Below are 22,805 nucleotides of genomic sequence, written 5' to 3' on the forward strand. Positions count from 1 at the left end.
GAAGGACAGATAGGATGGAATCGCTAGGGGAAGGTAAAACAAGTCACTCTAACGAGTACCGAGTACCACACGGTTCCAGTCGTTAGTCCAAGTGTGCATGTTATGCAAGAACGCCGAAAATGTTACGCAAAGATTCACGTGTTTAGGTACTGAATGGTATCGAATTAGGATAAGCTTCCGTGCACAATTTGGATCGAGTCTTCTCGCTTGTTAGTAATCGAATCCATAAGTGGATTGTTCCATGACCGATTACGACATAACGAATATTAAGATTGGATACGCTTCTATGATAGGTTTTGACCGATCGTTCTTCGTTTCCTTTAGCAGTAATCGTATTCGTGTTGGTAATTGAGTTTGTTGGTGAGTTATTCTACCAGAGACAAATCCACTATCGGCTTGGCTAGTCGTTACGTGTCGATTTTGTAAAACGTCCGAATCAAACGAGTTTAAGATCACATGACCAGAATAAGAAGTTTTAAGTACTTCAAAAAAACCAACAAAAAAAAAACAAAAAAAAAAAAAAACCCACAAAAGTATGGCCTTCCGCCAATATATCGTCGCCGAGGCATTCCACGAAGGAATATAGATAATTCATCAAAATAGATGTCTGATATCAACAGGAATCACCCATTTTGTCCAAGTGGGCAAATTGGTGGTTAACAATTTGCCCAAGAAAAAAAAACGAAAATGCCTGAAGCGGGCTCGAATCGAGGATATTCCGGGTCACAGCTCAATGCCTTAACCACTCGGCCACTTCAAAGGTTGGGGAAATGTCCTTACCCCCTTTAACCCTAAGCGTACGTCGGGGTCATTTTGTTACCCCATGACAATTATTATATAGTAAAGTAAAAAACTTTGAAGATATTGATATCAAGTTAAAGTCTATATTAAGCTTCACATCCAATTTTGAGCTTAAGGATGGAATACAAATATATTCACAGGTATCAAATTACAGCTAAGTGGACATGGGCGGGGAAGTCAGATGAAAACAAAATATTTCGACGTCACAATCCGAAATCGAGTGCCATAGAAATTACACCCAAGTTTTATATTTGTATTGATAGGTTCAATTTCCCGTACCTGGCACATCCCGACAAAATACCGTTTTTAGATGGTGGGTCGTAAGTATTATTATCTATATAGATGAAACGAAATTGACGATACTCAGCTCTTTCATTTTTTGTCGTTTTTCAATCAGACTATAAACGTTTTAGGTTACGCTTGGTTTTGTGTATTAGAAACCGGTTGGCGGATGTTGTGAGTATTTTGCCTAAACGCATATCATATGTAAATTGACTTCCTAATTGGTGCACTTTGCCGAACGACGAGGTGGAAATAGTCCAATCGATTTTTTTGGAGAGGCTTTTGATCCACAGATCCATCAAAATGAAATCGAATTCGCATCGCTGCCATTACCAAGTCAGTGCTTATGTCAAAGGGGGACAATCATACATCCACGTCTCTGCTGAATCGTTGAGCAGAAATAAATTGCAGCGCTGACAAATTACAGATTTATCTTGTTTAGTCTGTCTTTTGACAAAATGTCAAACTGTTAAAACATCAATCTGTATAGAAGGAACGAAATTGACGTCACTCTTTTTCTTGTTGTAAGCATTTTACTAAACGTATAGTAGCGTCAATAATCTGTTTAAGTAAAATACAGGCTATTCTATATGACACAATACCGACTAAGTGTCATCAAATTGCTTTACAAGGGATACCCACTTATTATACTTAACATTCGAACGAGCCGAGTCACGTCAATATCGTTCCATCTATAACAAGTAAGGCCGAACGGCTTTTATGCTGATTGCAGACATATTCGTACGAAATGGCATCGAGCAGGAATTGGGAAAGAGCGATGATGACATGACAACGTCAACTACACAAAAACAACAACAACAACAACGACGACAAAAATCTCAACAACAACAACAATGGTGGCGTGGCGACACAACAACAATAAAAAGAACAACAACAGCAACAATGATGATGACGACAATACTAGAAACAACAACAACAAGAACAACAACAACAACAATGGTGGCGTGGCGACACAACAACAATAAAAAGAACAAAAACAGCAACAATGATGATGACGACAATACTAGAAACAACAACAACAACAACAACAACAATGGTGGCGTGGCGACACAACAACAATAAAAAGAACAACAACAGCAACAATGATGATGACGACAATACTAGAAACAACAACAACAAGAACAACAACAACAACAATGGTGGCGTGGCGACACAACAACAATAAAAAGAACAACAACAGCAACAATGATGATGACGACAACACTAGAAACAACAACAACAAGAACAACAACAACAACAATGGTGGCGTGGCGACACAACAACAATAAAAAGAACAATAACAGCACCAATGATGATGACGACAATACGAGAAACAACAACAACAACAACAACAACAATGGTGGCGTGGCGACACAACAACAATAAAAAGAACAATAACAGCACCAATGATGATGACGACAATACTAGAAACAACAACAACAAGAACAACAACAACAACAACAACAATGGTGGCGTGGCGACACAACAACAATAAAAAGAACAATAACAGCACCAATGATGATGACGACAATACTAGAAACAACAACAACAAGAACAACAACAACAACAACAACAATGGTGGCGTGGCGACACAATAACAATAAAAAGAACAAAAACAGCAACAATGATGATGACGACAATACTAGAAACAACAACAAGAACAACAACAAAAACCAACACCAGCAACAATGATTGTATTCATAACAACAATGATCTCGACGACAGCAATAGTAACAACAACAACAACAACAACAACAACGGTAATAATATATTTGCACGAGATCACATCAAGAAAGCATTGGAAGATGACGATGACCACAACAACAACCAATAAGAAGAATATCAACAACAACGATGACGACAACGACGACAAAGATAACAATAACATCAACCATGACAACAAGAAGGGCCGAATATGAACATAAACCGGAGTAAGTTCAACGAGTCTAATAGCATTAATGTCTATGATAACCATCAATGGGAGGAGCGGCCATCTTTGTTGATATGAACACAACTACATCTGGCAATTACTTATTGTTTTATTATTATTGTTAAGGGTTTTACGGCACTTGCAACATATTAAGGTCATATCAGCGCCAGTAAAAAGTCAGAAAATGGGATGGTCAAAATCAAAAGTTTTAGAATTACAATTAAAGCACCCAAGAACAGTAGGACAAATGGGAATTGGTTCAAATAGAGAAAGGTGTAGATTCTAAGTGCACACTATCAGTGTACTGAGTTTGAGATCACCTTAAAGTCTCATCCTGACACAAGTACAAATTCCCACTTAGGGACTCAAATGTTTACAAATCATAAAATATTTGTAAAGCAGAAAATAATACAGAGAGATGATTTACAAGACAAACATATTAAATAGATCGTGTTTTGAATCTACATCTGCTGTTCCCTATGAGGTTTCGACGAAAGGCGCTATAGAAATATGCTTATTATTATTATTATTATTATTATTATTATTATTATTATTATTATTATTATTATTATTTATTATTATTATTATTATTATTATTATTATTATCACTACTATCGTCACCATCATCATCATCATCATCATTATTATTATTATTATTATTATTATTATTATTATTATTATTATTATTATTATTATTATTATTTATTATTATTATTATTTGAACTAATTCCCTTTTGTCTTAAATTTCTTGGGTGCTTTAATTGTAATTTCTAAAACTTTTGACTATCACAGAAAAAAAAGAAATAAAGAAAGAAAGAGAAAACAATCACTTAATTGACTTTGTGTGTGTGTGGGGGGGGGGGGGGGTCAATTCATTCCGACAGAGTAGCATCTTTAACCAATTAACCAATAGATTACACATGATATTTTTAATTGAGGTTGAAATGGTTCTTTTCCCTTTGTTTTTTTTTTTTTTTTTTTGGGGGGGGGGGGGGGTTGGGGGTTGTTTTTATATATGATTGCACACGACAAAATACCGATTTGAAACGATAAGGAAAAGATGGAGAGAAAAAACAAAAAACAAATCAAATCTTACCTTTTTCTGAAGTCTTTCCTCGAAAGAAAAACATCCACTATAAGTGAGTCGACTCCTCGGCCTGTTCAGATCCATGGTCAGGTTTGCCAGTGGCGTCTGCTCAGTGAGGGCAGGCGTACTGGAGTACTCATGATTGGTGTACATTGTTTGTTGTGTTATGGGGCGAGTAAAGGTGGGAGAGGGGAGGAGGAGGAGGGGTGAGGTGATAAAGCGTCCCCTCGCCTTCACAGAAGTACGTCTTCAATTAGTGTGGACGTTTGATATAGGCCTCACATCCTACTTTTTCACGAAGTATAGTTCCTTGGGCCATAGAAGACATTGATAATTGTATATGTCCATTGTTGAAAGACAATACTATAGCGGAAATAACTCGGTTAAGTCCTAATTCTTTCATATGATTATAGTTTGACGGGCAGTCTTGTGAGTATATTATACTTCATCCTGAACACAATTTATCCATACGTGACACTGGGGAATTCAAGACGACGCCATTTTGTTTAGCCAACTTCCCCACTCTGGAAAAAACACGAATAATATAAACAATTGTAGCCAGGAAACTCGTCCTTCAAATACATTGATCGATTTAAATGGCCCTCATCTTAGCGAAGACTCTCAAACACACGACTTTAAGTAAGACTTTGCAGGTGTTGGTTTGTGGGGATGCTCCTCCCGGATTTGAGAGTTTTTTTTTTTTTGCTTAGATGCGAGTCATTTAAATCGAACGTTATTTGAAGGACGAGCTTTCTGGCCCAATTTTTAAATAAACGTGTTTTTGTTTTTGTTTTAATCAGAGTCCGGGAGTTAACTGATTTATTCCTATTTAGGTCAGTTATGATTTTAAAACACACACACACACACACAGAGACACACATACTTACAGACATAATGCACACACAACACACACACACACATACCACACACACACACACACACACACACGAATACCACACACACACACACACAGACAAACATACTTACAGAAATAATGCACACACACACACACACACACACATACCACACACGCATACCACACACACACACAGACACACCAACTTACAGACATAATGCACACACAACACACACACACACACACACGCATACCACACACACACACAGACACACATACTTACAGACATAATGCAAACACACACACACACACATACCACACACACACAGACACACATACTTACAGACATAATTCACACACAACACACACACACATACCACACACACACATACACACACACACACATATATATATATATACCACACACAAACACACACACAGAAAAAATTCTTTAATATAATAACAAATTGCCATAATAATATAACACTGCATATCGCATTGAATATTAAAATTCCGAACATTAAAATTATATACCTGAGCATTTCTTTATGCACAGCGATATCCACTTAAATTGTCCAAAGCACTTTTTACAAGTTCTCAATAGCGTTAACCCTCTCCTTACCAACTACAGGAAAATCGTCACATTCGTTAAGATACAAGAAACATTTTCCTTATCCAAATTTCTTTTGTACATCATACAATTTAAAGAAAATGAACAGCGTGTTGTAGAGCTTTTTTTTGCTAAAGAAATCATTTATCTCAAGAACTTTCCTAATATTATGTTTGAGTGTAGTGATAAAAAAAAAATGTTTGTGTTACTTGAGCGTGAAGTTTCGGGGACAATCCTGAAAATGGCTGGTAAGAAGAGGGTTGAAGCGTAGCACGTGGGCCCGGGAAGGCTAAAGCCATTCGAACACCGGAGTTTGGGTCGCCATTTAGTGGACCCGCGTAGGCATCGTCATCAGGGATGGTCTAGTGACGGTCCACCCGAATAGACACTTTAGTCCCTATGATGAGCCTTAAACATCCCCACCAACCGACACATAAAAAATTGACCTTTTATATAGCGCAATATCAACTAAATGTGCTCAAAGCGCTTTACAAGGGGTACCTGGCCAACAGCAACATTTAACATTTAGGACGGGGCATGATGCCTGTTAGGCAATGTTATAATTTTTTCGGACAGAGACAACGCTGTTAACGGCTAGGTACTCATTTTACACATGAGTACAGTGAGAGAATGCGAGTAAAGAGCCTTTTCCAAGGACTGACCTATGCGTTGACGGAGGCTCGAACCCAGGACCTTCCGATCCGAAAGCCTCGCTCGGCGCATAGCTGAGTCTTTGGAAAAGGCTTTTTTACTCACATTCTCTCATCGTACTCGTGTGTTAAATGAGTACCTGACGGTTAACAGCGTTGTATCTGTCGGGAAAAAGTGTTATATCACCAACAGCCGTCATGTCTCGTTCTACATGGTGTGTGTTGCTGCGGACAGTGACCCTTTGTAAAGCGCTTTGAGCACGTTTAGTAAAATTGGACTATATAAAAGCTCAAATTGTATGAGCAGTGAGAGCGGTAGAAGCGGCTGCCAACAGGCAAAAAAAACCTTAACATGTAGGATGATACAGGACGCCTGTAGGCGATGTCTCATTTGTTAAAGGACATACAGAACGCTGTAAACCATCAGGTACACATTTTACACATGAATACGGAGAGAGAATGTGAATAAAGAGCCTTTTTCAGGGACTCAACCATGTACTTCTCAAAGTGGGACTCGAACCCGCGACCTTCCGGTCCAAAGTTGAGTGTCATACCACAAGACCACATTGCCTCACAATTATAGAACGCATAACTCGTACAAAATGTGTCTTTAAGCATTTGATACATTATGCGGCCATGAGGTCTGGTGCCATGATACCCACTTAGGATCTTAAAGCCTCATGGTTCAGATCCTTGATTAAAGGATCACTGTTGTCATTATCTCACCACACGCGAGTGTAAAAAGATAACATGGTATGCAACAGAATCTGTTGCCTTTGTTTGAAGAATGAAAAGCGAAGAATAGGGGGCCACTGACGTCATCACCATCGTTATCTTCATCATCATTATCATAATCATCATCATCATCATCATTATCATCATCATCACCACCAACACCCCAATCCTAACCCCCCCCCCTTCCCCCCTCCTACCCAAACTAATTACATCAAACAATAAAATCGACTCTAAGATCGAATCGATACTCGAATGCTCTAACCAATAAACACAATCACGATATCGATATCAAGTATTACACACTCACACCAACACAATCATAATATCTCCTCTACTTGTCTCTAGATTGATTGACTACACACCCAGATTGACACTAAGTCGATGGGCGTGGCCCTTTTGTTATCGTCTTTCTAATCACATGCGCTCATAGGCACTCCCCAAGTACTCACTCACTCAGATCCCAAATATATCACAAGAAGATTAAATGAAGGCCTGTTATACCACCAACCCTATCGACTTTTAAACACAATCTTCACTCTGTCTTACTCTCTATCTATCTATCTATCTATCTATCTATCTATCTATCTATCTATCTATCTATCTATCTATCTATCTATCTATCTATCTCTCTCTCTCTCTCTCTCTATATATATATATATATATATATATATATATATATATATATATATATATAAATTTTCCAATTCATGTAGCCATCTATAAATGTAGCTATCCATCTGTCCATCCATCCATCCATTTATATGGATAATCACAGATTGAATATCTATCTTTCTAGGTCATTCCAACTATCTTCTATAATTATTTTATCCATCATCTATCAATATATCTATCTATCTGTTGATCTCTCTCTCTCTCTCTCTCTCTCTCTCTCTCTATATATATATATATATATATATATATATATATATATATATATATATATATATATACATATTGGGTGTATGTGTGTGTGTGTGTGTTTGTGTGTGTTTGTGTAAATCTTGATTATCTTCTTTTGATTTATCTGTTTTGTGTTGAAATGGTTAGAAACGCACGTTCTTGTATACGTTAATGCCTGAAATGGTTAGGGGCTCTGAGGGGAAAGTGTGAGGGGGGGGGGGGGGGGGGGGGGGGGAGGGGGGGAGTAGGAAGGGGGGGGGGTCTTTGAATTGGAGACAGAATTTCAAAAATAGATTGTCTTCTGTGAGATAAGTGTCTACAAAGCTATGTTGTGGAAAAATAATTGGGGATATGGAATGAATGTTATTTTGATAATTGCGGGTGATATATGGGAAGAAATGTGTAGAAATTGATAGCGGAGTGGTATTATTTTGTATAGTAATAGTAGTAGTAGTAGTAGTATAGTCGTAGTGTATGTAGTAGTAGTATAGTAGTAGTAGTATTTAGTAGTAGTAGTAGTGTAGTGTAGTGGTAGTAGTAGTAGTAGTAGTTGTAGTAGTAGTAGTAGTAGTGTAGTAGTAGTAGTAGTAGTATGTAGTAGGTAGTAGTAGTAGTAGTAGTAAGTAGTAGTAGTAGTAGTAGTAGTAGAAAGTAGTATAGTAGTAGTAGTAGTAGAAGTAAGTAGTGTAGTAGTAGTATAGTAGTATGTAGTAGTAGTAGTAGTAGTAGTAGTAGTATAGTAGTAGTAGTGGTAGTAGTAGAAAGTAGTATGTATTAGTAGTAGTAGTAGTAGTAGTAGTAGTGTAGTATAGTAGTATTTAGTAGTAGTAGTAGTAGTAGTAGTAGTAGTAGTAGTAGTAGTAGTAGTAGTAAGTTAGTGTAGTAGTAGTAGTAGTAGTAGTAGTAGTAGTAGTAGTAGTAGTAGTAGTAGTAGTAGTAGTAGTAGTAGTAGTTGATGTGGTTGATTTCTTTATTATTGTTGTTGGTGTTGTTGGTGTTGTTGACATTTCAATCAATCAGAGGTAACTGTGTTGTGAGACCTAGTGTGTTTCAAGGTCTGTTGAGTGTATGGAAATGAAAATATTGAAGGAAATTGCATTGACAAGTGACAATATTGGGCTGATGACGTTTATGGGAGATATGATAGGGAGATGGAGAAGGAGGAGGAGGAGGATGAGGAGGAAGGGAGGAATAAGACAAAGAAGAAGAAGAAGAAGAAGAAGAAGAAGAAGAAGAAGAAGAAGAAGAAGAAGAAGAAGAAGAAGAAGAAGAAGAAGAAGAAGGAGGAGGAGGGAGGAGGAAGAGAAGAGGAGGAGGGAAGAGGAGGGTGGGGGGGGGGGGGGTGAAGGAAGAGAAGGAGGAAAAGGAAGACGATGACGAGGAGGAGGATTGCAGGAAAAGATAAAATCGTCAAGGAGGCAAAATATCTTCCTAAAGAAAAGGAGAAGGAGGCGGAGGAGGGGGAGGACGAGGAGGGGATGGAAGAAGAAGAAGAAGAAGAATAAGAAGAACAAGAAAAAGAGGAAGAACAAGAAAAAGAAGAAGAAGAAGAAGAAGAAGAAGAAGAAGAAGAAGAAGAAGAAGAAAAGAAGAAGAAGAAGAAGAAGAAGAAGAAGAAGAAGAAGAAGAAGAAAAAAAAAAAAAAAAGAAGAAAAGAAGCAAAAAGTAACTTTTTCTTTCTAGTTTTTGGGACCCACTGCAATTCTATTTCATTTGGCAGTTTGAAAACGGCGCTCTTTTTGGAATTTGTTTGATCTTTGTAAAATTGTGTTTAAAAAAGGGAAAGACACAATGAAAACTTTTTTTAAGGGTGTCTTCCAAATTTTTTTATATTTTTTGATAAAAGAAACAACACTCACGATAACGTGGGGTTTTTAATATAATTTTTTATTAGTTTTTGCATCTGGAGGTCAAAGGCTTTATTGTTGGGGTGGTTGTGATCTTATAATTGGGGTAAATGTAGTTGGGGGGTTTGATGTAGGATTTTTTTTGAAAGTAAGGATAATTGGTTAAATTGGTTTGGATAAAAAGAGAGATTGGTAGTGCATTGGGAGTTTGGGGGATCTTGGGGGGGAGGGGGGGAGTAGGTTTAAAGATGGAGTTGGGTTTTTGGTTGGTTTATTGTATGTGATTTTTATTTTGGTTATTGTTGGTTGGGTTGTATTTTTGTTGTTTTGATGAAATGAAGGTTTTTGTAGGTGTGATTATTTTTGGTGTTGTGATTGGTTGGAAATTGGTATGGATAAAGGGGGATTGGTAGAGGGTGGGGAGGTAGTAGGTTTGGGAGGGGGGGTTTTTAGTTGGGTTTAGGTGATATGAAGAGAGATAATTATTATTAGGTAGGTGGTGGTGGTTTTTGTGTGTGTGGGAAGTGGGTTTTGTTAGGGGGGTATTTATTTAATATTGTTTAGGATATGGTTATAGGAAATGTGAAATTGGGGGTTTGTGGGGTATTAAGTTGGTGTGGAGTTAGTTGGTGGGGATAGTAGTATTTTGAATGTTGGGTAGTTTGTAGTTGTTTGTATAACTTAATTTTGGATAAAATTATTATATGAGTATGAGATTTGTGGTTTATGTATTATAATAGAGACATGAGGTGAGTAAGTTTATTAATTAAGTATTATCAAGGTCAAAATTTTTAGATATTGGAGATGAAATGAGTTGAGGGGAATGGGAAGGGGGTTAGGGGTGAAGAAGGGAGGGTTGGGGATGGGAGGTGTTTTAAATTGAAGGTTGGAAAATGTGGTGGGTTTGGTTTGAAGATATTTTTTTTTTTTTGGTAGATATTAGGTGATGTTATTTTTTTTTGATGGAAATTTTGGGGGTGTAGTGATGTACGGATATAGATTTCTGGAAGAAGTGTAATATAAGTAGTGGGGGTTGGAATGATTGGGAAGAAGAGGAAAGAGTTTATATTGAAAGTGTAGGGGGTGTGGGATAGGTTGAGTAATTGTTGGTTGAAGTATGGTTTGGTATAATTTAGAGAGTATTTTAAAATTCTTGTGTGTATTGTTGGTGTGGAAGAGAGTATAGTTTAGAAAAATGGGATGGGTTTTGAGAATATTGTAGAGTGATGGGTTTTTTCATATGGGTATGTAAAATAAAAGGTGGGTGTGGGAAGGGGTGGGGGGAGAATGATTAGAATATTTTGTGGGTTTGGGGTTGGGGGGTGTTATATAAATAGTTTTTTAATTTTTTTTATATTTGTGTGTTGGTTGGGATTGAAGGATGGTTTTGTTTATATGGTTGTTGTTGTAGTTGTTGTATGTTTTTTTGTTTTTTTTGTAGTATAATAAGCAGTTTTTGTTGTATTTTTTGGTTTTTTTAGTATTTTTTTTGTTTTGGTATTTTTTTTGTATTTTATGTGTTTAGTTTTTGATTAGGGGGTGGTTTGTGTAATTTGGGATAGGTATAGTTGGGTGTGGTAGTAGGATGTAATAATGATTGTAGTAGTTTTGAGATGGAGTTTGGGGGGATTATGGGTGGGAAGGGGTAAGGGAATGTGATTATTAGGAGTTTTTTGGGTGTGAAGGGTTTTGTTTTGAATTAGGTTGGGATGGGGTGAGGGGGAGGGGTTGGATGTTGGTTGGTTTGGGGGTTTATAGATGGGGGGTAGTGTGATTGGGGGGAGGGGATAGGTGTTTTAAATTGGTAACATTGGGAGTGGAATGTTGGATGTTGTGAGGAAGTTGATTTATGAATTTGGTTTTTTTTGGGATGTGGGTAAATAAAATAGTAAGTAATAAGGTAATTTATGATTATTTAGGAGGATTTGGGGGGGGTGAGTAGAGTAGGAGGATGATTATGGAGGATTATTTATTAGTATGATAATTCTTTTAGATTTATAGTATATGAGGAGTAGTAGGAGGGGAGTATTAGATTAGTGATAGGGAGTAAGATTAGGGGTAGGGTGAGGAAGATGGGTATGTGAGGATGTGATGAGGAGTGGAGAGTGATGATGAAAATACGAGGAAGAAAAAGAAAGAAGAAAGAAGTAAATGTGAGTGTGGTTGTGGTGGGGGAATAAGGGTCGTGTTATATGGGAATGATTTAAAAGAAGAGGATTAGGAAGGAAGTAGAATAAGGATATTAATGAAAATAAAAAAAAAAAAAATGAGAAGAATATGAATAAGAAGACTAGAAAGAGGAAGAATAATAATAAGCAATACGGAGAGTAGTGATATGAGAGTAGATGAGGATGAGGAGGTGAGGATGTATAGGGAGGAGGAGGAGTAGTATGAGTAGATGAGGGGTATGTGGAGAAGTAAGAAGATGAAGAATAATAAGAATTATAAATATAATATATAATTGATAAATTTAGGATTATGAAAGTTGTTGGGATGGGGATTGGATTGGGAAGGATTGTGGGGATGGAATGTATAGATTAAGTAAGGGTTTATATAGTGTAAGATATTATATGTGTAAGAGGTGGTGGGTTGGGATGAAATATTATAATTATTATAATTATTATTGTTTTTTGTTTGATTAATTGATTAGTATTAGTAGTATATATTAGTAGTAGTAGTCGTAGTAGTAGTGTATTAGTAGTATTATTAGTAGTAGTATTAGTAGTAATAGTAGTATTATAGTAGTAGTAGTAGAAGTAGTAGTAGTTAAAGGTAGTAGTAGTAGTAGTAGTAGTAGTAATAGTTATTAGTATTAGTAGTAGTAGTGTATTATTATTATTAGTAGTAGTAGTAGTAGTATTATTATTATAATAATAGTATTAGTAGTATTATATAAGTATTAGTAGTATTAGTATTAGTAGTAAAATTATTATGATTAGTAGTATTAGTAAGTTAGATATTAGAAGTATTAGTATTAGTAGAAGTAGTATAGTAGTAGAAGTAGTATTAGTTAGTATTAGTAAGTAGTATTCGTAGTAGTATTAGTATTATTAGTATTAGATAAGTATAAATAGTAGTTAAAGTAGTAGTATTAGTATTAGTAGTATTTAGTATTAGTAGAATTAATAGTATTATTAGTAAGTATTAGTATTAGTATTATTATTGTGTATTAGTATTAGTAGATTTGAATAGTCAGTGTATTGTATTATATGATGAAATGTGTGATAAAAGATTGGTGAGTTTTGTTTAATAGGATGTTGAGATTGTGAAAAATTTGGGTGGGGGTAATTATATAATTTTGTAGGAGGGTGTATAGGTGAGATATTGTTGTATTAGCGGTGGGTGGTTTGAGGGAGAATTGGATTTGTATAAAAAAAAAAGGAGTAGGAAAAAAAAGAAAAAAAAAAAAAAAAAAGATATAGTGGTTGGGGGAGGGAAAAAAGATTGAAAAGTTAATGGGATGGATGGTTAGGTGTATTGTTAGGGAGGAGTTAATGGGATTATATTTTATGTGTTTGTTATTGTTGTGTTGATTGTGGTATATTTATATATATTTATATATATAATATATATGTATAAATGTGGTGTGTTTGGGTTTGTGTATGTGTGTGTGTTGTGTGTGTGTGTGTGTTTGTTTGTGTGTGTGTGTGTGTGTGTGGTGGTGTGTGTGTGTGTGATTTATGTGGTGGTGTGTGTGGGTGTGTGGTGGGTGTTTTGTTGTGGTTGTGTGGGGGTTGGTAAGTTTTGTGTGTGTGGATGAGGGGTGGTGAGAGTGTTTGGGTGGGAGGTGGGGTATGTGGGTGTAAGGTATGGGTGTGTGATTATGGTTTGTAGTATTTAAAATTAGATATTAAAGTATTATATTTGAGAATAGTATGTAGTAGAATATATTAGTTAGTATTAGTAAATATATTTATAGTATTAGTATTATTAGTATTAGTAAATATAAAAAATATTAAAGTAGTAGTAATATTTGTATATTTTGTATTAGTAGAAATTTAAAGTATTATTATAATTTAGTATTAGTTTTTTAGGGATTAAAAAAAAAAAAAAAAAAAAAAAAAAAAAAAAAAAAAAAAAAAAAAAAAAAAAAAAAAAAAAAAAAAAAAAAAAAAAAAAAAAAAAAAAAAAAAAAAAAAAAAAAAAAAAAAAAAAAAAAAAAAAAAAAAAAAAAAAAAAAAAAAAAAAAAAAAAAAAAAAAAAAAAAAAAAAAAAAAAAAAAAAAAAAAAAAAAAAAAAAAAAAAAAAAAAAAAAAAAAAAAAAAAAAAAAAAAAAAAAAAAAAAAAAAAAAAAAAAAAAAAAAAAAAAAAAAAAAAAAAAAAAAAAAAAAAAAAAAAAAAAAAAAAAAAAAAAAAAAAAAAAAAAAAAAAAAAAAAAAAAAAAAAAAAAAAAAAAAAAAAAAAAAAAAAAAAAAAAAAAAAAAAAAAAAAAAAAAAAAAAAAAAAAAAAAAAAAAAAAAAAAAAAAAAATTTTTTTTTTTTTTTTTTTTTTTTTTTTTTTTTTTTTTTTTTTTTTTTTTTTTTTTTTTTTTTTTTTTTTTTTTTTTTTTTTTTTTTTTTTTTTTTTTTTTTTTTTTTTTTTTTTTTTTTTTTTTTTTTTTTTTTTTTTTTTTTTTTTTTTTTTTTTTTTTTTTTTTTTTTTTTTTTTTTTTTTTTTTTTTTTTTTTTTTTTTTTTTTTTTTTTTTTTTTTTTTTTTTTTTTTTTTTTTTTTTTTTTTTTTTTTTTTTTTTTTTTTTTTTTTTTTTTTTTTTTTTTTTTTTTTTTTTTTTTTTTTTTTTTTTTTTTTTTTTTTTTTTTTTTTTTTTTTTTTTTTTTTTTTTTTTTTTTTTTTTTTTTTTTTTTTTTTTTTTTTTTTTTTTTTTTTTTTTTTTTTTTTTTTTTTTTTTTTTTTTTTTTTTTTTTTTTTTTTTTTTTTTTTTTTTTTTTTTTTTTTTTTTTTTTTTTTTTTTTTTTTTTTTTTTTTTTTTTTTTTTTTTTTTTTTTTTTTTTTTTTTTTTTTTTTTTTTTTTTTTTTTTTTTTTTTTTTTTTTTTTTTTTTTTTTTTTTTTTTTTTTTTTTTTTTTTTTTTTTTTTTTTTTTTTTTTTTTTTTTTTTTTTTTTTTTTTTTTTTTTTTTTTTTTTTTTTTTTTTTTTGGGGATTTTAAGGGGGGTGGATGGGGTTGTAAAGGTTAGTTTGGGAGATGTGATGGTTTTTGGAGAGGGGTTTGTTTGGGGTTATTGGGAGTGGTTTATAATTGTTAGAGGGGTTGATGGGGTTTGGGGATTGGTAGGATGTTTTTGTATAGGAGTGTGATGGGGTGTGGTGTTGGATAGGGGGGTTGTGTGTTTTTTGGGGGAGGGGGGGGTGGGGGGGGGTGGTGAGTGGTGTGGTGGGGTGGGGGGGTTGGGGGGTGGGGGGGAGGGGGGGGGTGTGGGGTGGGGGGGGGGTTTGTGGAAGGTTAGGTGGGGGGGATGGGTGGGGGGGGGTGGGGGGGGGGGGGGGGTGATGTAGGGAGTGTTGTTGGGGAGGAGGGGGGGGGGGGGGGTTGAGGGGGGGGGGGGGGGTTGGGGGGGATGGTGGGAGGGTTGTGGGGGGAGGTGGGGGTGTGGGGGGATTGCGTGGGGGTATGTGTGTGTGTGTGGTGTGGGGTGGTGTGCAGTAGTAGTTTGTATGTTTGTCTTGGGTGTGGTGTGTGGTAGTCGGTGGGTGGGTGTGTGTGTGTGTGTGGGATGGGGTGTTTGGTGTGTTGTGTGTGCTTATTGTATGTAAGTATGTGTGGTCTCTGTGTGTGTGTGGGTGTGTGTGTTAATATCTAAATGACCGCTAATAGGTATAAATCAGTTAACTAACTCCCCGGTCTCGATTAAAACATATAACAAAAACACGTTTATTTAAAATTTGGGCTAGAAAGCGCGTACATTCATTATAACGTCGAGTTATTTGACGCGCATCTTTGAAAAATAAAAACAAACTCCATCTATAAGGGGAGAGATTACCCTCAAATACCATCACCCTGCATAGTTCTTACTTAATGTCGGGTGGTTGAGAGTCTTCGCGTAGATGAGGCCATTTTTAATACGATCTATGTAATTGAATAGGGAACGAGTTTCTGATTCAATTGTTTATAATTATTCGTGGTTTTTTCCAAGTGTGGGGAAGTTGGCTATAAAAATGGCGTCGTCTGGAATTCCCCAGTGTCACGTATGATAAAGTGTGTTCAGGATGAAGTATATATTCTCACAATGACTGCCAGTCAAACGATAATCTGATGAAAGAATTATGACTTATCCGAGTTTTTTTTCCGCTATAGTTTGGCTTTCAACAATGGACATAAAACTTTATCAATGTAGTCTATGGCAACAAGGAACTATAATTCGGGAAAAAGGAGGTGGTGAGGCATATAGCAAAATAAGCCACACTAATGGAAGAACGTTAACTTCTGGGAAGGCGAGGGAAGCGTTATACTCCTCACCCCTCTCTCCTCCCCTCTCCCCACCTTTATCGCCACATAACAAAACAAACTATGTACAACGCAATCATGATACTCTCCTGTACGCTGCGCCGTTTCTCATGACAGAAGCCACTGGCAGAGACCTGACCATGGATCTGAAACAGCCGAGGGATCGGACTCACTTATAGTGATGTTTTTTCTTTCGAGAAAGACTTCAGAAAAAGGTAAGAGTTGATTTGTTTTGTTTTTCTCTCCATCTTTTCTTATCGTTTCAGAATCGGTATTTGTCGTGTGCAATCAATATTTTAAAACACCCCCAACCCCCCCCCCCCCCCCATAAAAAAAAAAAAACAGAAGGAAAAGAACCAGTTCAAACCAATTAAAAATATCATGTGTAATCTATTGGTTATTGTTACAGATGCTACTCTGTTCGAATGAATTGACCCGGCCCCACCCCCCCCCACTACACACACAAAGTCCATTAGTGATTGTTTCCTCTTTCTTTCTTTAGTTCGTTTATCATTTTCTGTGATAGTCAAAAGTTTTAGAAATTAACAATTAAAGGCACCCAAGAAAGGTAAGACAAAAGGGAGTCACAGTTATTTAGTTCAAAGACTAGATTTAAGTAGATAAAGATAGTGAATTGATAATAGAGGGATAATGGATATAATAATAATTGCTGATGAGACGTAATGAGCGTCGTCTCTAGAAAAGAAATAATGATGAGGAGTGATGCGTGATGAGTGTGTGGACGATAGTAGTATTACACTGACTGCTATACATAAATAATAATACATCTAGACCGAGCTATGTCTAATGTCGGCGAAGTAATAATAAAATATTAATAATAATAATAATAAAAATAATAATAATAATGAGCAGACATAGAGGTGTTAAGATGGAAGATGGCATATTTCAGGTGACGAGCGCCTTTCGTCGACGACCTCATTAGTTCTAGCGCATTCAGATGTAGATTCAAAAACACGATCTATTTAATATGTTTGTCTTGTAAATCATCTCCTGTATTATTTTCTGCTATTACAAATAGTTTTATGATTTGTAAACATTTGAGTCCTAAGTGGGAATGTGTACTTGTGTCAGGATGAACTTTAAGGTGATCTCAAACTCAGTACACTGATAGTGGCACTTAGATCGACACCTTTCTCTATTTGTACCAATTCCCATTTGTCCTTCTGTTCTTGGGTGCTTTAATTGTAATTCAAAAACTTTTGATTTGACCATCCCCTTTCTGACTTTTTACTGGCGCTGATATGAACCTTAATATGTTTCAAGTGCCGTAAAACCCTTAACAATAATAATTAAAAACATTAGTAATTAATTGCCAGATGTAGTTGTGTTACATATCAACAAAGATGGGCCGCTCCCTCGCCATTGAATGGTTATCAAGACCATTAATGCTATTAGACTCGTTGAACTACTCCGGTTATGTTCATATTTCGGCCCTTCCTTGTTGTCATGGTTGATGTTATGGTTATCTTTGTCGTCGTGTCGTCACGTGTTGTTGATATTCTTCTTATTGTTGTTGTTGTGGTTCATCGTCATCTTCCAATGCGTTCTTTGTGGTGATCTCTGCATATATAGTATTACCGTTGTTGTTGTGTTGTTTGTTGTTGTTACTTATTGCGTCGTCGTGATCATTTGTGTTATGATACACTCATTGTGCTGGTGTTGTTTTGTTGTGTTCTTGTTGTTGTTTTCTAGGTTGTCGTCATCATCATTGTTGCTGTTTTGTCTTTTTAATGTGTTGTGTCGCCACGCACCATTGGTTGTTGTTGTTGTTGTTGTTCTTGTTGTTGTTTTTTCTAGTATTGCGTCATCATCATTGGTGCTATTATGGTTCTTTTTATTGTAGTTGTGTCGCCACGCCACCATTGTTTGTTGTTGTTGTTGGTGTTCCTGTTGTTTGTTGTTTCTAGTATTGCGTCATCATCATTTGTGCTTTATTGTTTCTTTATTGTTGTTTGTGTCGCCACCCACCATTGTTGTTGTGTGTTGTTGTTGTTTTCTCGTATTGTCGGCATCATCATTGGGCTGTTAGTGTTCTTTTTAATGTTGTGTGTCGCCACGCCACCATTGTTGTGTTTTGTTCTTTTGTTGGTGTTTCTAGTGTTGCGGTCAACAGTCATTGTGCTGATGTTGTTCTTTTTATTGTTGTTGGTCGCCAAGCCACCATTTTTTGTTTTTTGTTGTTCTTGTTGTTGTTGTTTCAAAATTGCCCGTCATCACATTGTTGCTTTTGTTTTTTGGGTTTTTTGGGTTGTTGGTCCCCAAACGCCACCATTTTGTTGTTGTTGTTGTTTTTTTTGTTTCTAGTATTGCCCGTCATCATCATTGTTGCTGTTTTTGTTCTTTTTTTTGTTGTTTTGTCGCCACGCCACCTTTGGGTTGTTGTTTTTTTCCCTTTTTGGGTTGTTTTTTTCAGAATTGTCGTCATAAATCATTGTTGCTGTTTTTGTTCTTTTTTTGTTGTTGTGTCGCCACGCCACCATTGTTTTTGGGTTTTTTGAATTTTTGTCGTCGTTGTTGTTGTTGTTTTTTTTTGTGTAGTTGACTTTGTCATGCATCATCGTTTCTTTCCCAATTCCTGCTCGATGCCATTTCGTACGAATATGTCTCAATCACCATAAAAGGGGGGGGGTTCGGCCTTACTTGTTATAGTTTGGAACGATTTTGACGTGACTGGGCTGGGTTCGAATGTTAATTATAATAAGGGGGTATCCCTTGTAAAGAAATTTGATGAAAACTTAGTGGGTTATTGTGTCAATAAAATAGCCTTTTTTACTTAAACAGTTTTATTGACGCTACTATACTTTTAGAAAAATGCTTACAACAAAAAAAGAGTGACGCCCAATTTCGTTCCTTCTTTTCCGATTGATTTTTTTAAACATTTTTTGACATTTTGTCAAAAAAACCAGACAAACAAGAAAAATTCTGTAATTTGTCAGCGCTGCAATTTATTTCTGCCAACGATTCAGCGAGACGGGATGTATGATTGCCCCCCTTTTTGACATAAGCACTGATTTGGGTAAGGAAAGCGATGGAATTTCGATTTCTTTTTGATGGATCCCGTGGATCAAAACCTCTCCCAAAAAAACGATTGGGCATTTCCACCTCGTCGTTCGGCAAATGCACCAATTAGAAGTCCAAATTTTTCATATGATATCGTTTAGGGGGAAAATACCCCACAACATCCGCCAACCCGGGGTTTTTAATACACAAAACCAAGCGGGAAAAAAAAAACGTTTATAGTCTGATTGAAAAACGACAAAAAATGAAAGAGCTGAGTATCGTCAATTTTGTTTTATTTTATATGATAAAAAATACTTTTCGACCCACCATCTAAAAAAAAAAAATTTTGTCGGGATGTGGGGCCCGGTACGGAAATTGAACCTATCAATACAAATATAAAACTTGGTGTAATTTCATGGCCTCGATTTCGGAATTTTGACGTCGAAATAAATTTTTTTTTCATCTACTTCCCCGCCCATGTCCCAAATTAAACTGTAATTTGATAAACCCTTTAATAAAATTTTATTCCATCCCTTTAAACTCAAAAATTTGGTGTGAAGCTTAATATAGACTTTAAATTTATATCAATATCTCAAAGTTTTTTACTTTAAAATATAATAATTGTCCCTGGGGTAACAAAAAGACCCGACGTAAGCTTAGGGTTAAGGGGTAAGGGCCCCTTTCCCCAACCTTTTAAATGGCCGAGTGGGTTTTAAAGGGAAATTTAGCTGTGACCCCGGGAAATCCTCGATTCGAGCCCGCTTCAGGCATTTTCGTTTTTTTTTTTTGGGCAAATTGTTAACCACCCCAAATTTTCCCACTTGGGCAAAATGGGTGATTCCGTTGATATCAGACATCTATTTTGATGAATTATCTATATTCCTTCTGGAATGCCTCGGCGACGATATATTGGCGGGAAAGGGCCCTACTTTTTTGGGTTTTTTTTTTTTTTTTTTTTTTTTTTTGTTGGTTTTTTTTTAAGTACTTAAAACTTTTTTATTCTGGGCAGTGATCTTAAAAATCGTTTGATTCGGACGTTTTTTCAAAATCGACACGTAACGACTAGCCAAGCCGATAGTGGATTTGTCTCGGAAAAATAACTCCCCCCAACAAACTCAATTACCAACCCCGAATAAAGATTACGCTAAAGGAAACGAAGAACGATCGGGGAAAAAACCCAACATAGAAACGTATCCAAACTTTATATTCTTTTGGGGCGTAAAAGGGGCCCTGGAAAAATCCACCCTTTTGGGTTCGATTACTTTAAAAAGCGAGAAGACTCATTTCCCAAAATTTTGGGACGGAAGCTTATCCTAATTCGATACCATTTATCCCCAAAAAAATTTAATCTTTGCGTAACATTTTCGGGGTTTTTTGCATAACATTCACACTTTGGGCTAACGACTGGGGACCCTGTGGTACTCGGGACTCGTTTGAAATGACTTGGGTTTTAAACCTTTTCCCCCAGCGAATTTCCCTCCTACCCTTTTCCTTTTAATCAAATTTTTTTTTAGTGCCAAATAAGATTTCGTTCCTGGGGCCATAGGATTCAATAGTCCCGATGTCACGCCCCCCCAGCCCAAAAGACAGCTTGGTTTTAAACAAAGAAAACCGTACAAATTTTTTTCTTCATGCTGGGTGGGAAACCTTTTTTTTACATGTAATCAGGATGTATTAAAAGTCAAAATATGATCAATTTAAAGTTTTTTTCCTCTAATACACTTTTAAAGATCGTCGGGGAGGTATTTCCCTAAATCATCCGCCATTTTTCCGAAGTTTTAAACCATTTCGAGGAAGTGACGTCACGACTGTTTAAGCCCATTCTTTTTCATTTCCAAATGAGATTTGGTTCCTGGGAAATTGCCCCTTCCTTGTCCCCCCGTTTCGTTGACCCAACATTTGGGAAAAGGGATTAGGCCGATGGACTGGGATTGCTACGTGAATACCTTTGGAAGATGCTGCCCTTTCAAAAACCCACTCTCATTGGTGGTCGGCTGGCTATGACAAACCCCCCCGGGGGGGGGAAGGTTTCCCGGGTTCAAAAATCTCGTTTTTGAAAAGTTCCCGGGGTTCATTCCTTGGGAAAAGGGTGTTTACTCACTTTCCTTTTTTTATATATATTTTTATATTATATATATATATATAATTATATATATATATATATATATATATATTTTATATTATATATAAAAAACCCCCCCTCTTTCTTTCTTTCTTTATCTATCCCCTCTCTCTCTTCCCCTTTCTCTCTCCCTCTTTCTCCTCTCTCTCTCTCTCTCTCTCTCTTTCTACCTCCCCTCTTTTTTTCCCTCTTTTTCTTTCTCTGTGTAGGTGTGTTCCGTTTAAAAATTATTCTTTATTTTAAAGGGTTTACCCGATAATGGATAACGCACATCATTAGACATCCCAATTTAAACCCCGTCTATTTTTTTTGTCCCCCCCACACACACACAAATACACAAAACGCAAAAACACCCAAAAAAACACAAAAACACAAAAAACAAAAAAAACCCCAAAAACACCAAAAACACACACACACACACCCAACCCAGACACATTTTCTCCCATTCTGTATCTATCTCTTTCCCCTAACTTCTTCTAAATTTTCATTCTTTCTCTCTCTCTCTCTCTCTCTCTCTCTCTCTCTCCCCTTTTCTCTCTCTCTCTCTCCCCTCCTCTCTCTCTCTTTTCTACCCCTACGCTTTTTTCTCTCTTTGCGCGCCTTCTCTTTTTTCTCTTTTCCCCCCCCCCCTATAGATAGAATGCGCTTGGCCAAGGGGTTCACAACATTGGGCCAAACCGGAAGTATAACGGACCAACACACAAAAATCTGTGTAACCATAACTTTTATAGTCTGGTTAATACAGTTAGTGAGAAAAAACTCACAAACGCGGGTGGGAAAAACAATAACAAAGGGCCCCCCTTTACGTCATCTGCATACTATTATATAATATATAATATATATATATTTTATATATATATATATATATATATATTTTTTGTGTGTGTGGTATGTTCTTGTAAAAAATTTAAAGATTTTTCTAAACGATTTTCCGGGCTAAATCAAAACCCCCCCCCATCAATCATTGTGACAAACCCATTAAAACCAGGTTTTTTATTTTTTCCACACACCCCACAACAAAATACATACACACACACATACCCCCCACAGACTATCACACATTTTTCTCTTGAATACATTTCTGTTGTCTGTTCATGTAAAATTTAAAAAATCTTTTTTTAACCCATATCAAATAACACAACCCTAATTTAAAACCCCCATCAATCCAGTCGATTTGTTTTTTTCCAAATACCCCGTCGGTGTCTGTTTGTCTAATCTTACAAAAATTAGTGCCGGGGGGGCCAGGGCCGGGCCGAGGACCGGCCCACGGTCTTTTAGCTGTGCACCGTGGTCCCGTCCCAAAGAGGAAGACCGCCGGCGGGCCTCACTTCTTATCACCTTTCAACGGGCTCGCGCCATACTACTTCCCCCGCGATTCGTTTTCCCCCCTCCTTTCCTATCTTCCACCAATCACCACCCATCCCACTTAATTAATCGCACCCACCCCCCTTTTCCTTTCACTAAACGACACAGACACCATAGAGGGAACGACCACCTTTCCCCCCCACTCCGAAAACCCCCCC

At 35.7% G+C, this 22,805-nt stretch overlaps 1 protein-coding gene across 3 annotated transcripts in view; it reads right to left on the reverse strand.

The window, feature by feature from the left end:
- Window positions 1–22,805, reverse strand: part of LOC144959038 (cys-loop ligand-gated ion channel-like) — a 193,352-nt gene that overhangs the window by 117,125 nt on the left and 53,422 nt on the right. Inside the window, exon 1 of one of the 3 annotated variants that reach the window (XM_078891378.1) lies at window positions 4,110–4,618. The exons of the other annotated variants lie outside the window; for them this stretch is intronic. Coding sequence (XP_078747504.1) covers window positions 4,110–4,253 — 144 coding nt within the window. The 5' untranslated portion in view covers window positions 4,254–4,618. Of the gene's footprint in view, window positions 1–4,109; window positions 4,619–22,805 lie in introns of those variants that run through there. 3 annotated transcript variants of the gene reach the window in all.

This window comes from Berghia stephanieae, chromosome 13 (genome assembly GCF_034508935.2).
Source record: "Berghia stephanieae isolate SIO BIC M18660-M18661 chromosome 13, UCSD_Bste_1.3, whole genome shotgun sequence".
In the NCBI taxonomy this organism is placed as follows: Eukaryota; Metazoa; Mollusca; class Gastropoda; order Nudibranchia; family Aeolidiidae; genus Berghia; species Berghia stephanieae.